The sequence below is a fragment of the Saccopteryx leptura genome, chromosome 11, assembly GCF_036850995.1.
Source record: "Saccopteryx leptura isolate mSacLep1 chromosome 11, mSacLep1_pri_phased_curated, whole genome shotgun sequence".
In the NCBI taxonomy this organism is placed as follows: Eukaryota; Metazoa; Chordata; class Mammalia; order Chiroptera; family Emballonuridae; genus Saccopteryx; species Saccopteryx leptura.
The window spans coordinates 65996428-66019921 of NC_089513.1; the positions used below are offsets into that span (position 1 = coordinate 65996428).

At 36.1% G+C, this 23494-nt stretch overlaps 1 protein-coding gene across 1 annotated transcript in view; it reads right to left on the bottom strand.

Moving 5' to 3' along the window:
* The window catches only part of SYCP1 (synaptonemal complex protein 1), a 93155-nt gene that overhangs the window by 38625 nt on the left and 31036 nt on the right, over positions 1-23494 (bottom strand). Inside the window, exons 16-27 of the mRNA XM_066352658.1 lie at positions 21957-22061; positions 21057-21160; positions 18218-18335; positions 17384-17454; positions 12631-12712; positions 9790-9852; positions 7538-7600; positions 7317-7379; positions 3588-3704; positions 3038-3148; positions 1343-1435; positions 759-833 (exon numbers count right to left, since the gene is read on the bottom strand). Of these exons, the coding sequence (XP_066208755.1) occupies positions 759-833; positions 1343-1435; positions 3038-3148; positions 3588-3704; positions 7317-7379; positions 7538-7600; positions 9790-9852; positions 12631-12712; positions 17384-17454; positions 18218-18335; positions 21057-21160; positions 21957-22061 (1065 nt within the window). The remainder of the gene's footprint in view (positions 1-758; positions 834-1342; positions 1436-3037; positions 3149-3587; positions 3705-7316; positions 7380-7537; positions 7601-9789; positions 9853-12630; positions 12713-17383; positions 17455-18217; positions 18336-21056; positions 21161-21956; positions 22062-23494) is intronic.

The window sequence follows — 23494 nt, forward strand, 5'->3', positions numbered from 1 at the left end:
ATATATTCAAATCAACTAATGTGATACACCACAGTAACAGAATAAAGGATAAAAATCATATAATGATCTCAATAGATATATTAAAAGTATATGACAGGCCCTGGCCAGTAGGCTCAGTGGTAGAGCATTGGCCTGGCATGTGGATGTCCCAGGTTCGATTCCTGGTCAGCGCACACAGGTGAGGCACCCATCTGCTTCTCCCCCCCATCTCTCTCTCTCTTTCTCTCTCTTTTTCTCTCCTGCAGCCATGGCTTGGTTGGAGAGAGTTGGCCCTGGTCGCTGAGGATGGTTCCATGGCCTCCACCTCCAGTGCTAGAAAGAGCTCAGTTGCTGAGCAATGGAGGAATGCACCAGATGGGCAGAGCATCGTCCCCTAGTGGGCTTGCTGGGTGGATCCCAGTAGGGGTGCATGCCAGAGTCTGTCTCTCTGCCTCCCTAGTTCTCACTTAAGAAAGGAAAAGATACCAACAGCACTTTTTACAAAAGTAGAAAAACCTATCCAAATTTTATATGAAACCATAAAAGATCATAAGTAGCCATAGTAATCCTGAGAAAGAACAACAAAGTGGGAGGCATCACACTCTCTGATTTTAAGCTGTATTATAAATACTTTTGAAAAAGAGCTAATGGGGGAAAAACTGTATTTTTTAATCCAGTTACCCAAATGTTTTATGTTCTTTTCTAATATAACATTTATGAAAGCACAAAGCTGTACCTAACCCTTACAATTAGTTACTTCATAATGCCACAAAACCTACTTTTTCTTCTCTTTCTATTTCAAGTTGTTTCCTAGTAGATGAAAGTTCATTTTTGAGGTTGGATAATTCAATCTCCTAAAGAAAAAGAAACATGAAATTTAGAAATGCATAAATGCAAACTAGTGTTTCAAATAAATTTAGATTTTATAGAGAAATAAATTCACTTATAAAACATATACACTTGAAAAACATACTAATATGAAAGCTGGTAGGTGAACATAAATAAATATTTTATTTAGACAAATGTTTTATCATTTACACTAAAATATTTAACACTATGTATCTCTCCTATTCACTTTTTCTCAATCTTCCCCATCCCTCCTCTCCCAATCTCAATCAGAGCTCCAAAATTATTTCTTAACTGTAGTTTATAACATCATTTGAAAAAAAAAGTTCATTTCACCTTTTCAAAAAATAAACTGGGAATCCACTTAACAACAAGATCTATAAAATCCCTTTCATATCTAAGGTTTTTTTATTCTGTAACTCAAAAATTTTGGCTTTATTTAATATTATTCTTTACCACCTGCTATCATATATTGACAGAAAAATTGGCTTTTATGGCTATTTGTTTTATATCTCACCAAAGATGCTTTCATTGATGATTGTTCTTGTTCTCTGTTCTTACAAAGTCCTAATTCTGAGTCTCTTTCTTCAATGATTTTATCATACTGATGCTACATTAAACAGAAATTTTTTTTTAAGTATATCAGAACCCAAATAGATTATGTTTTAATGTGACTGGTATCCTGTACATTTAAAATTTGAAGAGAATAATGATTATAAATTCAATAATATATATATTTGAGTATATTTTTATTTAAAAATTATATAAATAATGAAACATAGATAACTGTCTTGAAATAATTCTTTTTAATTGGAAACACTGAATTTTATAATTTTAAAAACAGGCTAGAAACACTAGGATCTCTTAGGAAAGTGGCTGATTCCACATCTGAGTCAAGAAATACAAAATGAGTCTTGAACACTGTCATAAAAGAGTAAGAAAGCTATCAAGAACTATTAAAAGTCAAGTCAAAAGGACTTGCCAACCAATTTGAAGAGGCTCCTGCTGGCCAAAGAATAAAAGTTGCACTGGATTAAGATATACACCAAATATGTTTAAACTTACGAGTTCACAAACTTACTTTAAGAGGTTTTTGTTTTTTGTTTTTTTTTTTAAATGTTTTTTTTTGGGGGGGGGGTTATTTTTTTATTTTATTTATTCATTTTTAGAGAGGAGAGAGAGACAGAGAGACAGAGAGGGATAGAGAGGAGAGACAGAGAGAGAGAGAGAAGGGGGGAGGAGCTGGAAGCATCAACTCCCATATGTGCCTTGACCAGGCAAGCCCAGTTTCGATCCTGTGACCTCAGCATTTCCAGGTCGACGCTTTATCCACTGCACCACCACAGGTCAGGCCAAGAGGTTTTTTTTTAAATCTTCATTGGTTACCTCATAATAATGTTATATCCCAACAATTTTGAAAGATGTATATAGGTAGGCATACCCCACCTCCTCTCCAAATCCGGAAGAGAATAAAGGCTTAATTCGCTAACAAATTATTTTAAACAATAAAATGTAGAGCACACTAACACAACAAACATTAAAATTTTCATCTACTTATTCTATTGATAAAAAATTTAGCCTCATATATTGTATGTTAGACACACACATAGGATACAAATATAACAAGATATATGATATATCCTGGGTATATACTCAAGTAAGTACAAGGTGAAAAGAGCTGTAAGAGACTACTAGGAAAAAATCTAGAGACTACTAGAAAAAGAGTGACCAGTACTCCATCATAGATGATAAGGAGAGATTTCCTTAAAGTGACATCCAAGCTCAGCTTTGTATGGTTCAGATTTGAATGTAGGGAGGCAGAAGAGGATAAAGAGGGGATAAATGGTGATCAAAGGAGACTTGACTTGGGGTGGTGATCACAATACAATCAGTCACTTTTCTAAGAGGTCCTGGTGTTTCTAACCTATTTTTAAAATTATGAAATTCAGTGTTTCCAATGAAAGTATATACCTGAAGCCTTTAAAATTTTATTAACCAATTTAAAAAATACTTTAACATAGAGAAATGGGAGATCAAGGACATTCCAGCTAAAATTATCTATAATGCTATCTATATCTATACACATAAATATTTATAATTAGAAAAAATTACCAATAATTTTTCTGATAAATCAGTGCTATCTTGATTTTCACTATTTTATGCATAAATATGGCTTCAATAGTTTTCATTACACAAAAGGAAAAAATATTACCTTATGTTTTTCCATAAGTGCAACCATTTCAGCTATTTTATGTTGACATCGTATATCAATTTCTTTCTGTAATCTTACAGCATCATCAGCTATTACTTTTGCTTTCTCAACCTATCAAATCAATTAAGTGTTTCTTAAAATTAAGCACAAAAAACAAATTTAACTTAAATGTAGAGATAATTTGCTATGATATAAAATGCAGAGACCACATGCTATTATATAAAATGCAGAAATCAACCAGAAATTTAGGAAAGCCAAGTAGAAAATGCATTACTGTTTTGGTTTATTATAAGGTACGCTATTAAGTGAGATGACCACATGACACTATAATGATCATTTAACCTTTTTAAAATAATTATATACTACTCAATACTCAAATACTTAGAATAACAAGGTACTTTTAGCTTCTGTAAGAAACTGTACCTAATATAAAGTTATTATACTTTTTAAGTCAATTTAAAAAGAAATGTATTTTTCTCTTAAAATGCTATTTAATAAACAAATATAGTGTTAGTATAACAAATTCTCAAACATATTTAGTTTTTCATACCTCTCCCAAAAGATTTTCTTCTGATACCTTTTTATCCTCAATTTCTTTTTGATAGCTGTCAGACATTTCTTTAAAATTTTGTTTTGCACCTTCTAGTTCTAACTCTAATTTACTGACCTTTTAGTAAAAAAAGAAAAGAAAGAAAAGTAGCATGAACATTAGTAAATGCTGTGGATTTCTTGAAAATACCGTAATCATTTTGTGGTTCTCTGAATCGTTAAAGATTACTTATTCATGGAAATTATTGTTAGATCATTTTCTGTCTTTCATGTGGTAAAATGCACTTTATTTTCCATAAACTCTATCTTCTCCCCTAAAATACATATTTAGACAATATTTTTAAAACAGCCATATATTTTTTTTTTATTAAGAGACAGGGAGGCACGGAGACAGACTCCCACATGCGCCCTGCCCAGGATCTACCCAGCAAGCCCCCTACAGGGCAATGCTCTGCCTATCTGGGGTCACTGCTCTGTTGAAACCAGAGCCATTATTTTTAGCACCGGAGGTGAAGGCCATGGAGCCATCCTCAGCACCTGGGACCAACTTGCTCCAATCGAGCCATGGCTGCGGGAGGGGAAGAGAGAGAAAGAGAGAGAGAGAGAGAGAAGGGGGGGAGAAGCAAATGGTCGCTTCACCTGTGTGCTCTGACTGGGAATCAAACCCAGGACTTTCACACACTGGGCTGACACTCTACCACGGAGCCAATCTGTCAGGGCCATATTTTAATTTTTAATGAGCTTCACAAAAATATCTAAATTGTTTAGTATCCATTCAGTATGTTTTATTACAATAAGTAGCTAGTCCATTTGTACAGAACACCCAGGTGATTCAAAGAAAAAGTAAACACATGCTTTAAAAAAAACAAAACAGCTTTATTGAAGTACAACTAATATACAAAAAACTACACATATTTCATGTCTACAATTTGATGAGTGTTGACATATGCATACACCTATGAAACCATAACCACAATCAAGGTAATAGACATATACATCACCTTCAAAAGTTTCCTTTAGTCCCTTTGTTGTTGTTTTTTGTCATAATAACACTTAAGATCTACCCTGTTAATAAATTTTTAAGTACACAATCCATCACTGACTATAGGTACTATGAGCTTGCATAACTGAAACCTCATACAAACAGGAATAACTTCCTATTTGACCCTCCCCCCCAATCCCTGGTAATCATCATTTTAATCTTTGCTTTTATGAGTTTGACTGTTTTAGGTAACAAACTGTTACCTAGGTAAAACATGGCCTTGACACCTCATATCAGTGGACTCATATAGTATTTGTCTTTCTGTGACTGACTTTTGCTATTGAATTGGAAGTGTTCTTTATATATTATAGATACATCATTACCAAATACATGATTTACAAATATTTTCTCCCATACAACGCATCTCTACCAAAATTCTGCCCTTTTATCAGAAATCGACAAGCAGTCACAAAAAGAAAAATAATCTATTTTTCAACTTATATGAGGTATCTAGAGTAGTCAAATTCATAGGCCAGAGAATAGTGGTTGCCAGGGACAATGAGGAGAAGGGAAGGGAACAGGGAATGGCTTAATGAGTATAGAGTTTCAGTTTTATGAGATAAAGAGAGTCCTGGGGATTGGTTGCACAACAATGTAAATGAACTGTAGTTTTAAAAAAGTTAAGATGGTAAATTTTATGTTATGGGTGTTTTACTACAATAAAAAAATAAAACAGAAGACAAAAGACTTGAATAGATACTTCATAAAGGAAATATACAAATGACTAAATAGCTCATGAAAAAATGTTCAACACTATTATAAGAAATAGAAAATAAAGCTACAAGCAAGACCAGCTACATAATTTGCAGAGCTCAATGCAAAATGAAAAGAAGGGACGCCTAGTTTATAAATTATTAAAAATTTCAAGGTAACAATAATTCAGCAGGAAACTAAGTGTAGGTTGTTGTATGACTAAACAGTCTCATACCCATGATGCTGGGCTTTTCCCACAAGAATGACTGAAATTAAAAAGACTGTCAACACCAAATGGAAGTGGGATATAGACTAGACCTCTTATACATTTCTAGTAGTAGTGTAAAATCACTTTGGAAAATTATTTGGTTGTTTCTTATAAAACTAAACATAATCAACCTCTATGACCCAAAAATTCTTTCCCTAGATATTTACTTAAGAGAAATGCAAAACTGTCCAGTGAAACTCTTATACAAGAAAATTCATAGCTTTATAGTGATAAAAGATTGAAAACAATTCAAATGTCCATTAATAGAATATATTAACAAATTTGTTATATTCATACAGTGGAATATGACTAAGCAGTAAAATAAAAAAGACCCATTGATCTAACCCATATAAATAAGAAACATATTTGGCAAGGTTCCAATTAAATAAAGTTTTGGAATAGACAGATTTAAAGAACAGAAAGTAGAACACTGGTTGTCTTTGGGGAACAAAGTTTAGACTGCAAAAAGCCATGAGGGAACTTTCTGGAATGATGGAAACATCCTTATTTTTTGTTTTTTAAGAGAAAGAGACAGGTAAGGAGAGGGAGAGAGAATAGGCAAGTAAAGGGGGAGAGGGTATTATGGGGAAGAGGGACAAAAGGAGAGAGAGAGAGAAGGAGCATTCCTTGTTTCACTTATTGTTCACCCATTGATTGCTTCTCATATATGCCCTGACTAGGGCTCAAATCAGTGATCTCCAGGTCAAGGCAGCACCCTTGTGATCAAGCCAGTGACCCTGGGACCAAGTCAGCAACACCAGGATCGAACCAGTGACCTCGGCATCTGTGACAACATTCTTTCCACTGTGCCACCAGCCAGGGCAATCCTGGCTCTTGATTATTGTTGTACACAGTTGTAAAAACATTTGTCAAAGCTCATCAAACTGTATACTTTAAAATCATGCTTTTTATTACTAAATTATATCTCAAGGAATTGGAACTAAGAAAACAAACCAAATATGCCCTTGACATCATGAATTTACATTCCAGGAGTTTGTTTCCTACAAAGTCAATGGTTATCAAACCCCTTGTGCAGCAGGTTAACCATATATGGAGCTTTTTAAAAATGTAGATCCAGGGCCCTGGCCGATTGGCTCAGTGGTAGAGCGTCGGCCGGCGTTCGGGAGTCCCAGGTTTGATTCCCGGCTAGGGCACACAGGAGAAGCGCCCATCTGCTTCTCTACCCCTCCACCCCTCCCCCTCTCCTTCCTCTCTGTCTCTCTCTTCCTCTCCCACAGCCGAGGCTCCACTGGAGCAAAGTTGGCCCGGGCGCTGGGGACGGCTCCGTGGCCTCTGCCTCAGGCGCTAGAATGGTTCTGGTTGCAACAGAGCAATGCCCCAGATGGGCAGAGCATCGCCCCCGGGTGGGCATGCCGGGTGGATCCCGGTTGGCGCATGCGGGAGTCTGTCTGACTGCCTCCCCGTTTCCAACTTCAGAAAAATACAAAAAAAAATGTAGATCCCAAGGCTCCACCCCAAGTCTACTACTCAAGCTCAATTTTCAATGTATGTGTAAGAAGTATGAATACATACATATACATACCTATACATATATCTTTAAGCTGTTTAGATAACACAGTTAAATCACTGATGAGTACTCTTACAATTAAAAGAATTTATTCCCACAATCTCAAAAGATATGTTTGAAAATAAAAGCTACTGGGTATAAAATCATTAAATTTTCATCTATTTACTATTTTAAAAACAAAAATAATGATCCCAAATACCTTTATCTCATAAACATCCAGTTGCTTGCTTTCCGCTGTACCCTTTTTTTTTAAGGCCTTATTCTGTTAAAGGTTAAAGATAAAGAATTAGATTTAGTAGCAAAGTGATTCAATATTGCACAGCCACCTTACTTAGACTGAAATTACTAAGGGAAAGGAAATAATTAGTCTCTAAAATGGGAGTGAAAAAAATCTGTTAGATATTGAGAATCAGTACATACCTCCTGTTGGAGTTCTTCAATTGTCTTGATTTTATTTTCAACTTGTTTCTTTAAATTGTTACACTAAAAAAATTATGAGAAATTATAATTATTTTATTCAATATTCCAGTCATAAGTAATTTCAAACTAAAAATATTACATAAATATAAAAGTCACATCAAATATCATGTTAAATAATTCCATTAATGTCTAAAATCATGTGAACAAGTACAATTTTTTGTCATTCACGCTTTTTTCAAGTATAATTTTTAATAATTGTAATACAAATTTGAAATTCTTAACAATTGAAAAATTGTTAATGAAATTGTTAACAAAATTGAAATTCTTAATTCTTAATATTTAAAGAACATTTGAATTCAACTACCGTATTTCCCCATGCACCTTTTTTCGAAAAATTTGGTGTCTAAAAACTGGGTGTGTCTTATACAGTAGTTGTAGAAGTGTGACATTTCAAATGCCACAGATGGAACTGAGGATGAGGCAATACATGAAGACAGTGATTCATCATCAGACACAGATGAAGACAAACTAGTGGAGGGGAGTTTTGACAGTGATGAGGAGTTGTATGAATTTTATGATGAATAAAACTTGAGTTCAATAACTTTATGTAATACATTTTTTTCAAATTTCGGGCCCCAAAATTAAGGTGTGTCTTAAATATGGGAAAATACAGTACTTTAAAAAACAAGTCCATTTCTCATTTCTGAAATCTCTTTTACTTATTATCTATGGGGAAGGGGAATGATGCTCTGTCTCCTCCTAACTATATTTTAATTCCTGTTAAAGAAATATCAGCTGAACCGTTTTTTTATATCTCACTCTGAGGGACTACTTCACCTGGGTACACATGCTGAAATGGAATAAGAGGTATTAGCAACCAAAATATCTGGAGTACCATAAAAGTAGCACAGATTCCTAAAGCATCCTAAAAAAACATTCCATTAACATAAAGAGAAACTCCAATGGAAAAAAAATGTGATCTCCCTTATAAGCACAAAATACTATGTTAAATATTTTCCTTGCAACACTCACTGTACCATCTCGCTCTTCCTTCTTTCTGAATAAGATAATAAAAAATAAAAACTTATAAGTTTTAAATCCTTTTAAATTTAAATAGTATCAAATTTTAGGACTAATTAAGATAAATACATTTGGTGGAATGTCCAGAAATCATGAAAAAGTATTAAACTATCACAGCTCATGCTTAAGTAAAATAATTCTTGTGCACAGTAATCAAGAATTTTATTCATCAGAATTCTAAATAGAAAAAAAAATGGTATTGATTATTAGAGGCCAGAACTTCAGAAAGTGAACTATGCTTTCCAGAGAACTACTCATTATATAAAAAGTCAGATTTAGGACCACTGTGTAGTTGAGGTGCAGGGAAGGAAGAAGTGAATTGGGATGGGCAGCCAGGCAGTGAAACATTTCATATAAAGAAAGCAGAATTTTTTCTGCATCTCCTGAGAGATGTAAGAGATGTCTAAGAATGATTTTTTAAAAAGCGTCTTGCCACTCTAAAGATATCCATAACAAATGCAGCTTCTCAGAGTATGAAATTTGGGAAAGGAAAGAGATAGCTCAAGAGGAATTTAATGAAACTTTGCTCTTTGAAGCACTGTGAAAAACGCATGAACCTAGAGACTCTTCAAAGAAAACTACAGTGAAAATTCTATATTATTCCTCAAAGCCTTCAAAGGAGAATTGAGATTTCTATCAAGGCTGTTTTTTTTGTTTGTTTGTTTTTGTTTTTTTTTGTTTTGTTTTCATTTTTCTGAAGCTGGAAACAGGGAGAGACAGTCAGACAGACTCCCGCATGCGCCCGACCGGGATCCACCCGGCACGCCCACCAGGGGTGACGCTCTGCCCACCAGGGGGCGATGCTCTGCCCATCCTGGGCATCGCCATGTTGCGACCAGAGCCACTCTAGCGCCTGGGGCAGAGGCCACAGAGCCATCCCCAGCGCCCGGGCCATCTTTGCTCCAATGGAGCCTTGGCTGTGGGAGGGGAAGAGAGAGACAGAGAGGAAGGCACGGCGGAGGGGTGGAGAAGCAAATGGGTGCTTCTCCTGTGTGCCCTGGCCGGGAATCGAACCCGGGTCCTCCGCACGCTAGGCCGACGCTCTACCGCTGAGCCAACCGGCCAGGGTCTATCAAGGCTGTTTAAAGTGTAAAGGCTGGCCCTAAAAATCTAGTCATATCTATATTGTTACAAAGTCTCTATTCCCAAACATTTTTGTAATTTGATAATACCTTGTTTTCTAACATCTTCATCTGTTTATCTTTTTTTAATACTTCACATTCAATGTTTCGAACCTAAAAAATAGTATTTGACATCAGATTAAACATGTTAACAGAATTGTCATTTTCACTACAAGTATTTTTTAGAAATAGAATTATAAAGCTATCTTTTGTTTCTACAAAAATAGTTATCAGTACTCCCAGTTTATTTCAGTGTCTTTTATTTATTTATTTATTTATTTTTATTTATTTATTTTTACAGAGACAGAGTGAGAGTCAGAGAGAGGAATAGATAGGGACAGACAGACAGGAACGGAGAGAGATGAGAAGCATCAATAATTAGTTTTTCGTTGCGACACCTTAGGTGTTCATTGATTGCTTTCTCATATGTGCCTTGACCGTGGAGCTATGGCAGACCGAGTAACCCCTTGCTCAAGCCAGCGACCTTGGGTCCAAGCTGGTGAGTTTTGCTCAAACCAGATGAGCCCGCACTCAAGCTGGCGACCTCGGGGTCTCAAACCTGGGTCCTCCACATCCCAGTCCAACGCTCTATCCACTGCGCTACCGCCTGGTCAGTCTCAGTGTCCTTTCTTTAAAAACTGCACTTTATGTTAATTTTTATATATTACTGTTCATCATTATTATCTTAGTCCAGCAACACTTGGCAATATTTTACCAACTTTCCCAACTCATCTTGATTTTTTTTTTTTTTTTGTATTTTTCTGAAGCTAGAAACCGGGAGAGACATTCAGATAGACTCCCACATGCGCCCGACCAGGATCCACCCCGCATGCCCACCAGGGGGCGACGCTCTGCCCACCAGGGGGCGATGCTCTGCCCCTCCGGGGCGTCGCTCCCCCGCGACCAGAGCCACTCCAGCGCCTGGGGCAGAGGCCAAGGAGCAATCCCCAGCGCCCGGGCCATCTTTGCTCCAATGGAGCCTCGGCTGCGGGAGAGAAGAGAGAGACAGAGAGGAAGGAGAGGGGGAGGGGTGGAGAAGCAGATGGGCGCCTCTCCTGTGTGCCCTGGCTGGAATCGAACCCGGGACTTCTACACGCCAGGCTGATGTTCTACCACTGAGCCAACCAGCCAGGGCCTCATCTTGATTTTTTAATTTACTTGCATATAAATGTTTATAATCTCTTAACCACATCTTTCACAAACATTTGTTAATCTAAACCAACGGTTCTCAACCTGTGGGTCGCGACCCCAGCGGGGGTCGAACGACCAAAACACAGGGGTCGCCTAAAGCCATCGGAAATACATATTTTATTTAAAAATGTATTGTATAATAAATATGTATTTTTATTTAAAAATGTATTGTATAATAAATATGTATTTTTATTTAAAAATGTATTGTATAGTAAATATGTATTTTTATTTAAAAATGTATTGTATAGTAAATATGTATTTTTATTTAAAAATGTATTGTATAATAAATATGTATTTTCCGATGGCTTTAGGCGACCCCTGTGTTTTGGTCGTTTGACCCCCGCTGGGGTCGCGACCCACAGGTTGAGAACCACTGATCTAAACCATCTCATCCTTGAACTATTTCGATAGATTTACAACTTTCTAAAATTTAAATATAATTACAACACTCCTCAGATCAAAACTCTTAAGTATAGCTTCTAAGACCTAAATTATCTACTCTCATCTCTCCCCACTCTCCCAACTATCACCACTACCTTAAACCCACCTTTCAGCCAAGATGAACTTTTTATACTTGCTTAAATATGACAGCTTTCTCATACTTTCTAGTGTGTGTGTGTGTGTAGCTTGGAATACTCTTCTTCTCCCTAATATACTTGTGTCCACCCCTCTACCTTCCACAAATTCCTATTAATCTAATATTTCAAATTAAGTATAATTTTTCCAGAAAACTTGCTTGTCCTAACTCAAGTTTGGATCAGCTGTCTCTTCTACGGTCTCCAATAGCATTTACATAGAGGATCTACATTTTGATCTGGCCAAAATCTTTCCCTGCAAAGACTCCTTTACTGTAAATTCCAGAGACCCTGCTCAGTCCCTGTAGTTCAGTGGAGGTTAATTGGTCTCCAGGCATGGACACACAGCTCAAGCCTGGACAGATTATTCTAGTCACTAACCACAAGACCAGAGCCTTCTCCAATACCTTTTCTGGAACTTTCAAGACAATTTTTTATAGCCTTCCAATTAATTTCAGTGCTTTTCACCACTCCCTATTCCATTCTTAAAAATTAAAAATATTACTTCCCTAATAAAGAAAAACTTAACTAGATCACTATTGTCTACCAAAACAAATAAATTCTAAAGTCAGCACGCAGAACAGTGCCTGGCACATAGTAAGTAGTCAATATTATTTGTTGAGTGAATGAAAAAACACAGTCAAGGCCTTCACAATCTAGTCTGATCTATTTCTGCACAATTTTCCCCTACTATATACATTATATTCTATAATGTCACATACTTTGTACTATTCCACTTGTATGACATTCTTCCCTAAAAATCTTCTTCCTACCTCAACTTATTAAATCATATCCACCAAAACACAGCACAAACTTATTAATTTAGCAGTATATTCCATATTAGTACTAAAGCATGAGCCTTTTATGTGTCCTAAAATTGTAAATCAACATTAAATATTGATCACTTATGAAAGAAATTTAGAATTATACTACTATTTCTGCTAGATATAAACTATATAAGTAAAATAACCAAGCTTGGTCTTTATTTCAAAGGTCAACAGCCTACAACAGTCCCTAGATAACTAGTTATTTACTCAACAGTATACTTCATTTTATTTTTTAGACACATGGTAATGTTTTATGATTTGAAATTTTGTGATAACATCTATTATTAAATATAACATACATTTTCCTCACTCTTGTCCAATGTGCATTTAACTTCATTTTCTTTCTGCTTTAGTTCTTCTCTCACAGATTCCAGCTCATTCCTTAAAAGAAATAAAAGAGTGACATTGTGATAAAATTTATATTTTCATTTATTACTTTTCTAAATTTCTAAAATGGTTGACTATTAAATTTTGTTGGTTTATATTTTCATTTTGCTGGGTAATTTTCATGCACTAATATTAATTAAGCACAATTCACTCATATTTAAATTAATTTATATATTTATTTTGAAATTAATGATCTGGGTCCTTATAGTCATTTTTCTATTAAAAATACTTCTATAAATACTTGATGCTTATTTAAGTCAAAATTTTATGCTCTCTTAATCATAAAGTAATCATAATTTTAAAACAGTCATAATTTTACTCAAATAAACCAAATACATTAAACAAGTGAGTTTAATAAAAAAGTGCATGACTGAGATAGCTGAATACATATACAACCTTATACACGTAATAGAATAGCTCTGAAAACACACACAAGAAGCAGTGATACTCTGGGAGAGGGCAACTGGACAGCAGAGACAAAGGCAAGAAAGATACCTTTCTGGCTCATGTGTTCCTTTGTCCCTTTAAATTTTGTACCATAAGCAAGAATTACCTTTTTAAAAACTTTTAAAGGGACTGGGGGAAGACAAAGGGGTCAAATATATAATAACAGAAGGAAACTAGATTTCAGGTGGTTATCAGGCAGTATACCAGGCAGTATAATGAGGTACACCTGAAAGTTGTATAATGTTATTAATCAATGTTACCACAATAAATTTAATTTTTAAAAAATATTAATTAAAAATCTCTGTGTTGCACATAAAAACAGTAGAGCTTGTTCTCAGATGGACACTTGAAGCTATTTCTAACTGTAGTATCTTTTGTTACCACTAAATGTTTCTCAGTCTCCAAACTGGATGCATGGGATCATTTTCAATTATGTGGAATGACTGGCCTTGTGAAACTGAATCCAGGATATTTACTCTTTAACTGAGTATTAAAAAGTCCACAGAGGGCCTGACCTGTGGCGGCGCAGTGGATAAAAGCGTTGATCTGGAAATGCTGAGGTCCCCGGTTCAAAACCCTGGGCTTGCCTGGTCAAGGCACATATGGGAGTTGAAGCTTCCAGCTCCTCCCCCCCTTCTCTCTCTCTCTCTCTCTCTCTCTCTCTCTCTCTCTCTCTCTGTCTCTCCCTCTCCCCTCTAGAATAATAATAATAAAAAAATAATAATACAAAAAGTCCACAGAGGCCTGAGCCGGTGGCACAATCTGGAATGCAGAAAGACCCAGGTTCGAGACCCCGGGGTTGCCAGCTTGAGCGCGGGCTCATCTGGTTTGAGCAAAGCTCACCAGCTTGGACTCAAGGCCACTGGCTCAAGCAAGGGGGGTTACTCAGTCTGCTGAAGGCCCGTGGTCATGGCACATATAAGAGGGCAATCACCAGCTTGGACTCAAGGCCACTGGCTCAAGCAAGGGGGGTTACTCAGTCTGCTGAAGGCCCGTGGTCATGGCACATATAAGAGGGCAATCAATGAACAGCTAAGGTGTCGCAAGGAAAAACTGATGATTGATGCTTCTCATCTCTCTCCCTTCCTGTCTGTCCCTATCTATCCCTCTATCTGACTCTCTCTGTCCCTGTGAAAAAAATTAAATAAATAAATATATTTTTAAAAAAAAGTCCACAGAGTAGGTTGTTGTACTAAAAGATATTATTCATCTTTTTTTTTTTTTGTATTTTTCTGAAGCTGGAAACGGGGAGAGACAGTCAGACAGACTCCCGCATGCGCCCGACCGGGATCCACCTGGCACGCCCACCAGGGGCGACGCTCTGCCCACCAGGGGGCGATGCTCTGCCCCTCCGGGGCGTCACTCTGCCGCGACCAGAGCCACTCTAGGGCCTGGGGCAGAGGCCAAGGAGCCATCCCCAGTGCCCGGGCCATCTTTGCTCCAATGGAGCCTTGGCTGCGGGAGGGGAAGAGAGAGACAGAGAGGAAGAAGGGGGTAAGGGGTGGAGAAGCAAATGGGCGCTTCTCCTATGTGCCCTGGCCGGGAATCGAACCCGGGTCCCCCGCACGCCAGGCCGACGCTCTACCGCTGAGCCAACCGGCCAGGGCTAAAAGATATTATTCAAATAATTTGAATTCTCTTAAATAAAAAGCAGCTTTTCTATAATACATCTTTACTATTTATCCCCAAAATATACAGTGAGCTACGTCCAAAAAAGAAAACTGAGCAAAAAGGACAAAAGCCATCATTAGACTTATGATAAAAGATGACTTTCCAGGCCCTGGCTGGTTAGCTCAATTGGTTACAGCATTGTCCCAATACACCAAGGTTGTGGTTCAATAAAATGAATGCATAAATATGTAAAACAACAAATCAATGTTTCTCTCTCTCCCCCCATTTCTTCTCTCTCTAAAAACAATTTTAAAAAATAATTTTTTTAAAAGGATGACTTTCCAAATCTGGGAAATACTAAGTTTTGTGCCAAGCACTGTGCTCAGCACTTTAGTCACATTAACTCATATAATCCTTTAACAAACCTATGGGGGGGGTATATTAGGTCTAAAGAAAATCTCAAACAATTTAAAATAGCAGTAAGTTTTAATGACTACATTCATTAAAAAAAAATCAAAACAATACTTCAGAATATAAGTACTAACAAAAGCACTTACATGTTTGGAAATCACTAATGAACTAAAAGAAAACTTAAAACACAAAAACAGATTATTTATAAAATAATAAACATGAAAACACTGCATATCAAAAACCAGGTTATAGACCCAAAGCTATGTTAATAAGTAAACTGAGGCACCTCCTGGGGGTCAGTAAATAAAGCATCATACTAGCATGCCAAGCCAGGGTTAGATCCCCAGTCAGGGCACATACCAGAAGCAATCAATGAGCGCACAACTAACTGAAACAATTAAGTGGAACAACAGCAAGTTGATGTTTCACTCTTTCTCTCTCTCTCTTCCCTACCTCCCCCCTCCCTTTGTCTCTGTCTCAAATCAACAACAAAAATTTTTTTTAAAAAAGTAAACTGATCTCTTGAAATAGTTTTATTTCAAAAAGAAAAAAATAAACTCAATATCAATACAGCAATTTCAAAATGAACTAAAGATCAATATTTGATTTCAGGCAAAAAATTCTAAGCATAAAAGCAATGAGAAAAATTACAAAAGAAAAGACAATTAGATTTAATACAAAATCAAGAAATTTCTGTATGACAAAAAAATCAACCAAAGTGAAAGAAAAACAACAGGCTAGTAAAAAGCTGTGCTGTAAATAAAATAAGATAAAGGATTAAAAAATATATATATAATATATATATTTTTTTGTATTTTTCTGAAGTGAGAAACAGGGAGGCAGAGAGACAGACTCCCGCATGCGCCAGACCAGGATCCACCCGGCATGCCCATTAGGGGGCGATGCTCTGCCCATCTGGGGCGTCGCTCTGTTGCAACAGGAGCCATTCTAGCACCTGAGATGAGGCCATGGAACCATCCTCAGCGCCAAGGCCCACTTTGCTCCAATGGAGCCTTGGCTGCAGGAGGGGAAGAGAGAGATAGAAAGAAAGGAGGGGGGAAAGGTTGAGAAGCAGATGGGTGCTTCTCCTGTGTGCCCTGGCCAGGAAGTGAATCCGGGACTTCCACACACCAGGCCAACATTCTACCACTGAGCCAACCTGCCAGGGCAGGATTAATATATATATTTTAACACTTAATTAAATCAGTAAGAAAATAAATCAAGACCTGAAAATACTAGGGGTAACAGGTATAAAAAATTTGAGAGGATATTCTAGCAAGCAAACATGAAAAATTCTAATGTTTACTCCCCCCAAAAAAGAAAAGGACAAATGACAAGAACAGTGAGTTGTTTTTATCTGTTATATTATCAATAAATTAATGATAATACCCAAAATGAATTAAAACATTTTGTAACCAATGTTTTCATACAATATTGGTTGTATACTGCATGGTTTTCAACAAATATAACCTATTAGAAACCATTAGACTATCAAAAGTAATTGAAATAATCATTCCTCTGACTCAATAAATTCTACTTGAAATTTATCCTATCAAATTCAAAGTAAGATGTTTTGCTCAGATGTTTTCTACAGTATTGTTTATGATAGTAAAAACTGTAAAATATAAATATCCAAAAATATAAGATTAAAATTAAAAATGCCATATCTATTTTACATTAAAATAGATGACTGTGAAACACATAGAAATATGGATAATGCTTAAAATAATAGTAAGTATTTTTTGTTTCTTGTCTAAATATTCTGGCATATGATTAGTGTATCTTCTTAATAAATAATAAATAATGGAAAGCTTACAATGCTTAAAAGTTAACTTCTCGGATAGTGATTTGACTTTCAGTAATGGGCACACAATGCAATCAACAGTTCAGATGCTACAGAAATGTTTACTTGAAACTTATGGAGTACTCTTATTGATCAATGTCACCCTATTAAATTTAATTTCTAAATTAAAAAATTACATTAACTTCCATGTCTAATTTCACTATTTCAACTCTAAGTATAAAATAGACATTATTACAACTTTATTTTTAAATAGGATTCCAAAGCAGTAATTTAAGTCTAATTTTTTACTTTATATTAGATTCAACATAAGTTTAGTCTAACCTCTAACAAGTTAATAGAAACAAATACTAAAAATCTTTCGCCAGACAAAAGAGGCCAACTATTAGTCTTGCCTTAATTGTGTTTCTGTTTCTTCTAGATTTTCTATTTGTTTCAACATCCTCTTTTCTTCCTTTTTGTTATTCTAAAGAAATAATATTGTTTATATTAGATATCTTGTTTCAACAAAAATAAAATTGAAACTAATATTTAGGACATAAAATTTTACATATAAAGAGAATGAGCTAACCTGCCTAGTTCCACACACTACATTTCCAGCCTTTATTCCCCTAACAATATCTATTCATCGGCTAACAAAACAATTCTTAATTGCTGTTTCCCAGTGATACTTTGAGATGTATCATTTGCTCATATTGCTGTGGCTACAAGGAAATGAGTTTCCACTCATTGTTACCTACTGAACTCATAATTAATCTCCAAGGCTAAAATCAATGCTATATTCACTCTGAAGCCTTCTCTTCCACCAACGCAGAAGTGATTATGTAAACTTGGATAACACTTTGTCCCCAAAACAACACATATACTATTTTGTTTAAGTTAGTTGAGCATTTTTTCTATTGACTTACAAAGTCCTAGAGAGGAATAATGATATTTTATTCATCACTGTATACTCTAATGCTTTATATGATTTACTTAATAAATACTTGAATAAATTCTTTATACAAATTTTGATGCTTAAAACTAGATTAACTTTATCATTGGGTCATCTCTATACTCTGTTCTCATTATCATCTAAGATCAGTATGTGTATTTTTCTTCTGAAACAAAGTATCAGCTCTAAGTAATCAAACACTTAAAGCTGAAAGAATCCTAGAGGTCATCTATTCTACCCCCTTAATTTTACAGGTAAAATAACTAAGTCACTGGTACTTTCTTTTTCAACTCACATTAATATCTTCTTGCTGTTTATTGAGTTCTAAGTTCATTTCACTTGTTTCTTGGGCTAGTTCTTTGTTCTCCAGTGAAAGCCTGTTGTAGCTTGCAGTTAGTTCAGTATTCTTAAGCCTATTTTTAAAAAACAATGTCATACCAAAATATTTACATATGAAATTATGCGATGTGAAATTTAATTCAAAATAGTCTTATAGAAAATGAGGGAAGGGCTGTAAGAAGGGTAAATTAAGTAAGTTTGGCCATTAGTTAATAATTTCTGAGGCTGGGGGATAGGTACATGCTGGTTCATTACATTATTTATTCCCTCTACTTTGTACATGTTTAAATTTTTTCTGTAAGTTTATCAAGATATCGTCTATTTCCTTGCATATGCCCACACCATAACCCCCCATACTTTTATTTATTTTTTTTCTTTTTTTCTTTTTTTGTATTTTTCTGAAGTTGGAAACGGGGAGGTAGTCAGACAGACTCCCGCATGCGCCCGACCGGGATCCATCCGGCATGCCCACCAGGGGGCGATGCTCTACCCATCTGGGGTGTTGCTCTGTTGCAACCAGGGCCATTCTAGCGCCTGAGGTGGAAGCCATGGAGCCATCCTCAGCGCCTGGGCCAACTTTGCTCCAATGGAGCCTCGGCTGTGGGAGGGGAAGAGAGAGACAGAGAGGAAGGAGTGGGGGAAGGGTGGAGAAGCAGATGGACACTTCTGTGTGCCCTGGCCGGAAATCGAACCCGGGACTCCTGCACGCCAGGACGACGTTCTACCACTGAGCCAACCGGCCAGGACCCTTTCTCACATACTTTAAAAGGTACATTACTTTTTTCATATAATTTTTCTTTCTAATAGACTGTCTGTTAGAAACTATTTCAAAATTCTGACGATCTGATTAGAGTAGTACATGAGGCATGAACTATTTTTAATTAAAATAAAGAAAAGCTACCTTTTTGCAAACACTTAAACTGCTCTTACAAGGTCCCAAATGTTCTACACTGGAAGAAAGATTACTGCTGTTATTGGCTGCTGGTAGGATCATTTTAAATACAAGGAAAATGTGTGGCTTTATGGAATGATTTCAGGGGCACCTATTATCTCCTACTTCTTTACTGATACTGGAAATTTATCAAATAGTAGATAAAAGGACCCTGGCCAGATTGGCTCAGTGGTAGAGCATCAACCTGGCATGTGGATGTCCCGGGTTCAATTCCCAGTCAGGGCACACAGGAGAAGCAACCATCTGCTTCTCCACCCCTCTCTCTTCTCTCTTTCTCTCTCTCTCTCTCTCTCTTTCTTCCCCTCCCACAGCCATGGCTCGATTGGATCAAGTGAGTTGGCCTTGGGCACTGAGGATGGCTCCACAGCCTCTACCTCAGATGCTAAAAAATGGCTCCAGTTTCAACAGAGCAACAGCCGCAGATGGGCAGACCATCAGCCCCTAATGGGCTGCTGGGTGGATTCTGGTTGGGGAGCATGCAGGAATCTGTCTCTCTGCCTCCCCTTCTCACAAAAAAAAAAAAATAAAATAAAGTAGATAAAGGGCCCTGGTTGGGCAGCTTAATTTATTAGAGCGTCATCCCAATATGCCAATGTTGCTGATTCCATCCTTGGTCAGGGCACAACAAGAATCAAACAGTGAATGCATAAATAATTGAAAAAACAAATCAATGTTTCTCTCTCTCTCTCTCTCTTTCGCTCTCCCCCACTTTTCCTCTCTAAAATTAATAAATAAAAAAATTTTAAAGTAGGCAAAAGTTTTCATTAATAAAAATGAAAGGCCTGACCGGGCAGTGGTATAGTGAATAGAGCATTGGACAGGGATGCGGAGGACCCAGGTTCGAGACCCTGAGGTCACCAGCTTGAGCGTGGGCTCATCTGGTTTGAGCAAAAGCTCACCAGTTTGGACCCAAGGTCGCTGGCTTGAGCAAGGGGTTGCTCGGTTTGCTGAAGGCCCGCGGTCGGGGCACATGTGAGAGAGTGATTAATGAACGAATGAAATGTTGCAACGCGCAACAAAAAACTGATGATTGATGCTTCTCATCTCTCCGTTCCTGTCTATCTGTCCCTGTCTATCCCTCTCTCTGACTCTGTCTCTGAAAAAAAATTTTTTAAAAAATTTTTAAAAAAATGAAAGGTTAAAAAAGTAAATACATCAAGGATAACAATTTATATTAAAGTATAAATAATCAGTCTATTTATTAAAAGGATTTTAGTTAATGAATTTTACTCAGAATCCCTAAGAAAGTACTGCTGAAAAGGTATCAGGGGCAGGAATGGGAGCTGAAAGGGAAGAAACAAGATTCTGAGTAAGCTGCTTACTTCTCATTTTTATCTAGAGTTGAGAAACAATCAAAAAGAAAAAATCATGTTCATCATTAGACTGGCTACTTGAGTTTACTACTCTGTAAATAGTAACACAATAATTATTTCCTCCCACTTTTTCTCAAAACTAAAATTACTGAGTAGGTGAATCATTCAGTTAAATTTTATTTGGTCAATGTAAAGAATAAATTTACCTTTTCTCATTTCATCAACATGAACCAATTAAATAATTTAATAACTAGTTAAAATTGCAGATAATTGTATTTATGAGGAATCAAATATTTCCAAGAAAAGTAATACATATTGATCTTAGGCAATTCTTAATGTTATGATGTACTTTTTATGTCATTATACTTCCCTTAGCAACAAAATTTATAAACTATTTTGATCTTTAGGAATAAATATGACTTGAAGTGCATTCAAATAAATATTGAACATAATTTACTAATTTATTATTAAATACCAAAAAACTTAGTAATTGAATACATAAGCTATTTTATAAATAGACAAAAACATACTTCTCATTTTCAAGCTCAGTTTTCAGTTCTGTAACCTGTTTTGAATACTGCTGTTCACTTGTCACAATGGCAGTTAATTGTGTTTCCAAATCATGTACTTTTTTCTGGAAAATAAATGTGTATAACCACAGCAACTATTTTTTACAATTTTCTCACTTAAAAATCCTGATCATTCTATGCAAGCAAGTCACATATTTGGCAAAAATTTGGTAAAAATATATCAAGTTTTTAAAATTTAAGTAGATTCATTGCTATAACCATCATAATTTTAAAACAACAAACTATGACAAATGTTGGTAAATCCCATCTTGATATTCTGAAGCTCAACTAGTAAAACTGTATTTATATATAAAATTCTTTTATCACTTTTACTCTACCAAGTAATTAATTACAATTAAAATGTTATATTATTAAGAGGAAATATATTAATAAAATTAGTATCTTAAAAACTAAGCTCTTTTTACTATTATAATAAAATAGCTATAATATTATTATAGTCTGAAAACATTTTTTCAAATAAAAGACATTCTAAAATTATAACATAAATGCTATAAAAATTCTTGTAAACCAAGGACTTAATAAAGGCTAACTTTTAAATGTATCAATTAAAGACATATGCAAAACATCAAGAAATCTAACTGTTATAGCCATGGCATTGTGTACATACTATTGATATCTTAAATGTTGACCTTTTTCTCCCACATTATCTATAATATGAAACTCCTTTACATGTGTCTAAATCAATCATTAGCATTTTAAATGTAGCAGGAATACAGACTTTAAGAAGAAATTCTGTGAAGAAATCTTTCACAAGCTAATAGCTACACCATAATCTATTCTGTAACTCTGTACTCTACTAACAAAATATGTGAAAGAATAGTGTATCCTTTTTAAACACACCTGTCTGGTTTGGAGAAGTTCCGTTAGTTCTTGCTCTGTTCCTTTTAATCCTTCAACAATCTTCTCCAAGTGTTTCTTTTCATCTAAAAGCTTTTGGTTTTCTGCCTATTTAAAAACATTAATAAATCATGACAATATAAGAACACACATATGCAAAACAAACTGCCTAAATAAAGTTGTGGAGAAAATGATGAGTTTCTCTTTGGCTAATATTTTTTAAAAGAGAAAACAAGGCCCTGGCCGGATGGCTCAGCGGTAGAGCGTCGGCCTAGCGTGCGGAGGACCCGGGTTCGATTCCCGGCCAGGGCACACAGGAGAAGCGCCCATTTGCTTCTCCACCCCTCCGCCGCACTTTCCTCTCTGTCTCTCTCTTCCCCTCCCGCAGCCAAGGCTCCATTGGAGCAAAGATGGCCCGGGCGCTGGGGATGGCTCTGTGGCCTCTGCCTCAGGCGCTAGAGTGGCTCTGGTCGCAACATGGCGACGCCCAGGATGGGCAGAGCATCGCCCCCTGGTGGGCAGAGCATCGCCCCTGGTGGGCGTGCCGGGTGGATCCTGGTCGGGCGCATGCGGGAGTCTGTCAGACTGTCTCTCCCTGTTTCCAGCTTCAGAAAAATGAAAAAAAAATAAAAAATTAAAAAAAAAAAATAATAAAATAAAAGAGAAAACAAGTTATTAGTAAGTAAATTCCAAAACTAAATATGACAATGGGATTTAATGGTCAAAGCCCTGAAATTTTCTTATTTAAAAAAATCATACAGGTCATTAAAGTCAAATCTTAACTATAAAAATTCTTGTAAACCAAGGATTTAATAAAGGCTAACTTTTAAATGTATCAATTAAAGACATATGCAAAACATCAAGAAATCTAACTGTTATAGCCATGGCATTGTGTACATACTATTGATATCTTAAATGTTGACCTTTTTCTCCCACATTATCTATAATATGAAACTCCTTTACATGTGTCTAAATCAATCATTAGCATTTTAAATGTAGCAGGAATACAGACTTTTTTTTTTTTTTTTTTTTTTTTTTAAATTTTATTTTATTTATTCATTTTAGAGAGGAGAGAGAGAGAGAGGAGAGAGAGAGACAGAGAGAGAGAAGAGGGGGAGGAGCTGGAAGTATCAACTCCCATATGTGCCTTGACCAGGCAAGCCCAGGGTTTCGAACCGGTGACCTCAGCATTTCCAGGTCAACACTTTATCCACTGCGCCACCACAGGTCAGACAGCAGGAATACAGACTTTAAAAAGAAATTCTGTGAAGAAATCTTTCACAAGCTAATAGCTACACCATAATCTATTCTGTAACTCTGTACTCTACTAACAAAATATGTGAAAGAATAATGTATCCTTTTTAAACACACCTGTCTGGTTTGGAGAAGTTCCGTTAGTTCTTGCTCTGTTCCTTTTAATCCTTTAACAATCTTCTCCAAGTGTTTCTTTTCATCTAAAAGCTTTTGGTTTTCTGCCTATTTAAAAACATTAATAAATCATGACAATATAAGAACACACATATTCAAAACAAACTGCCTAA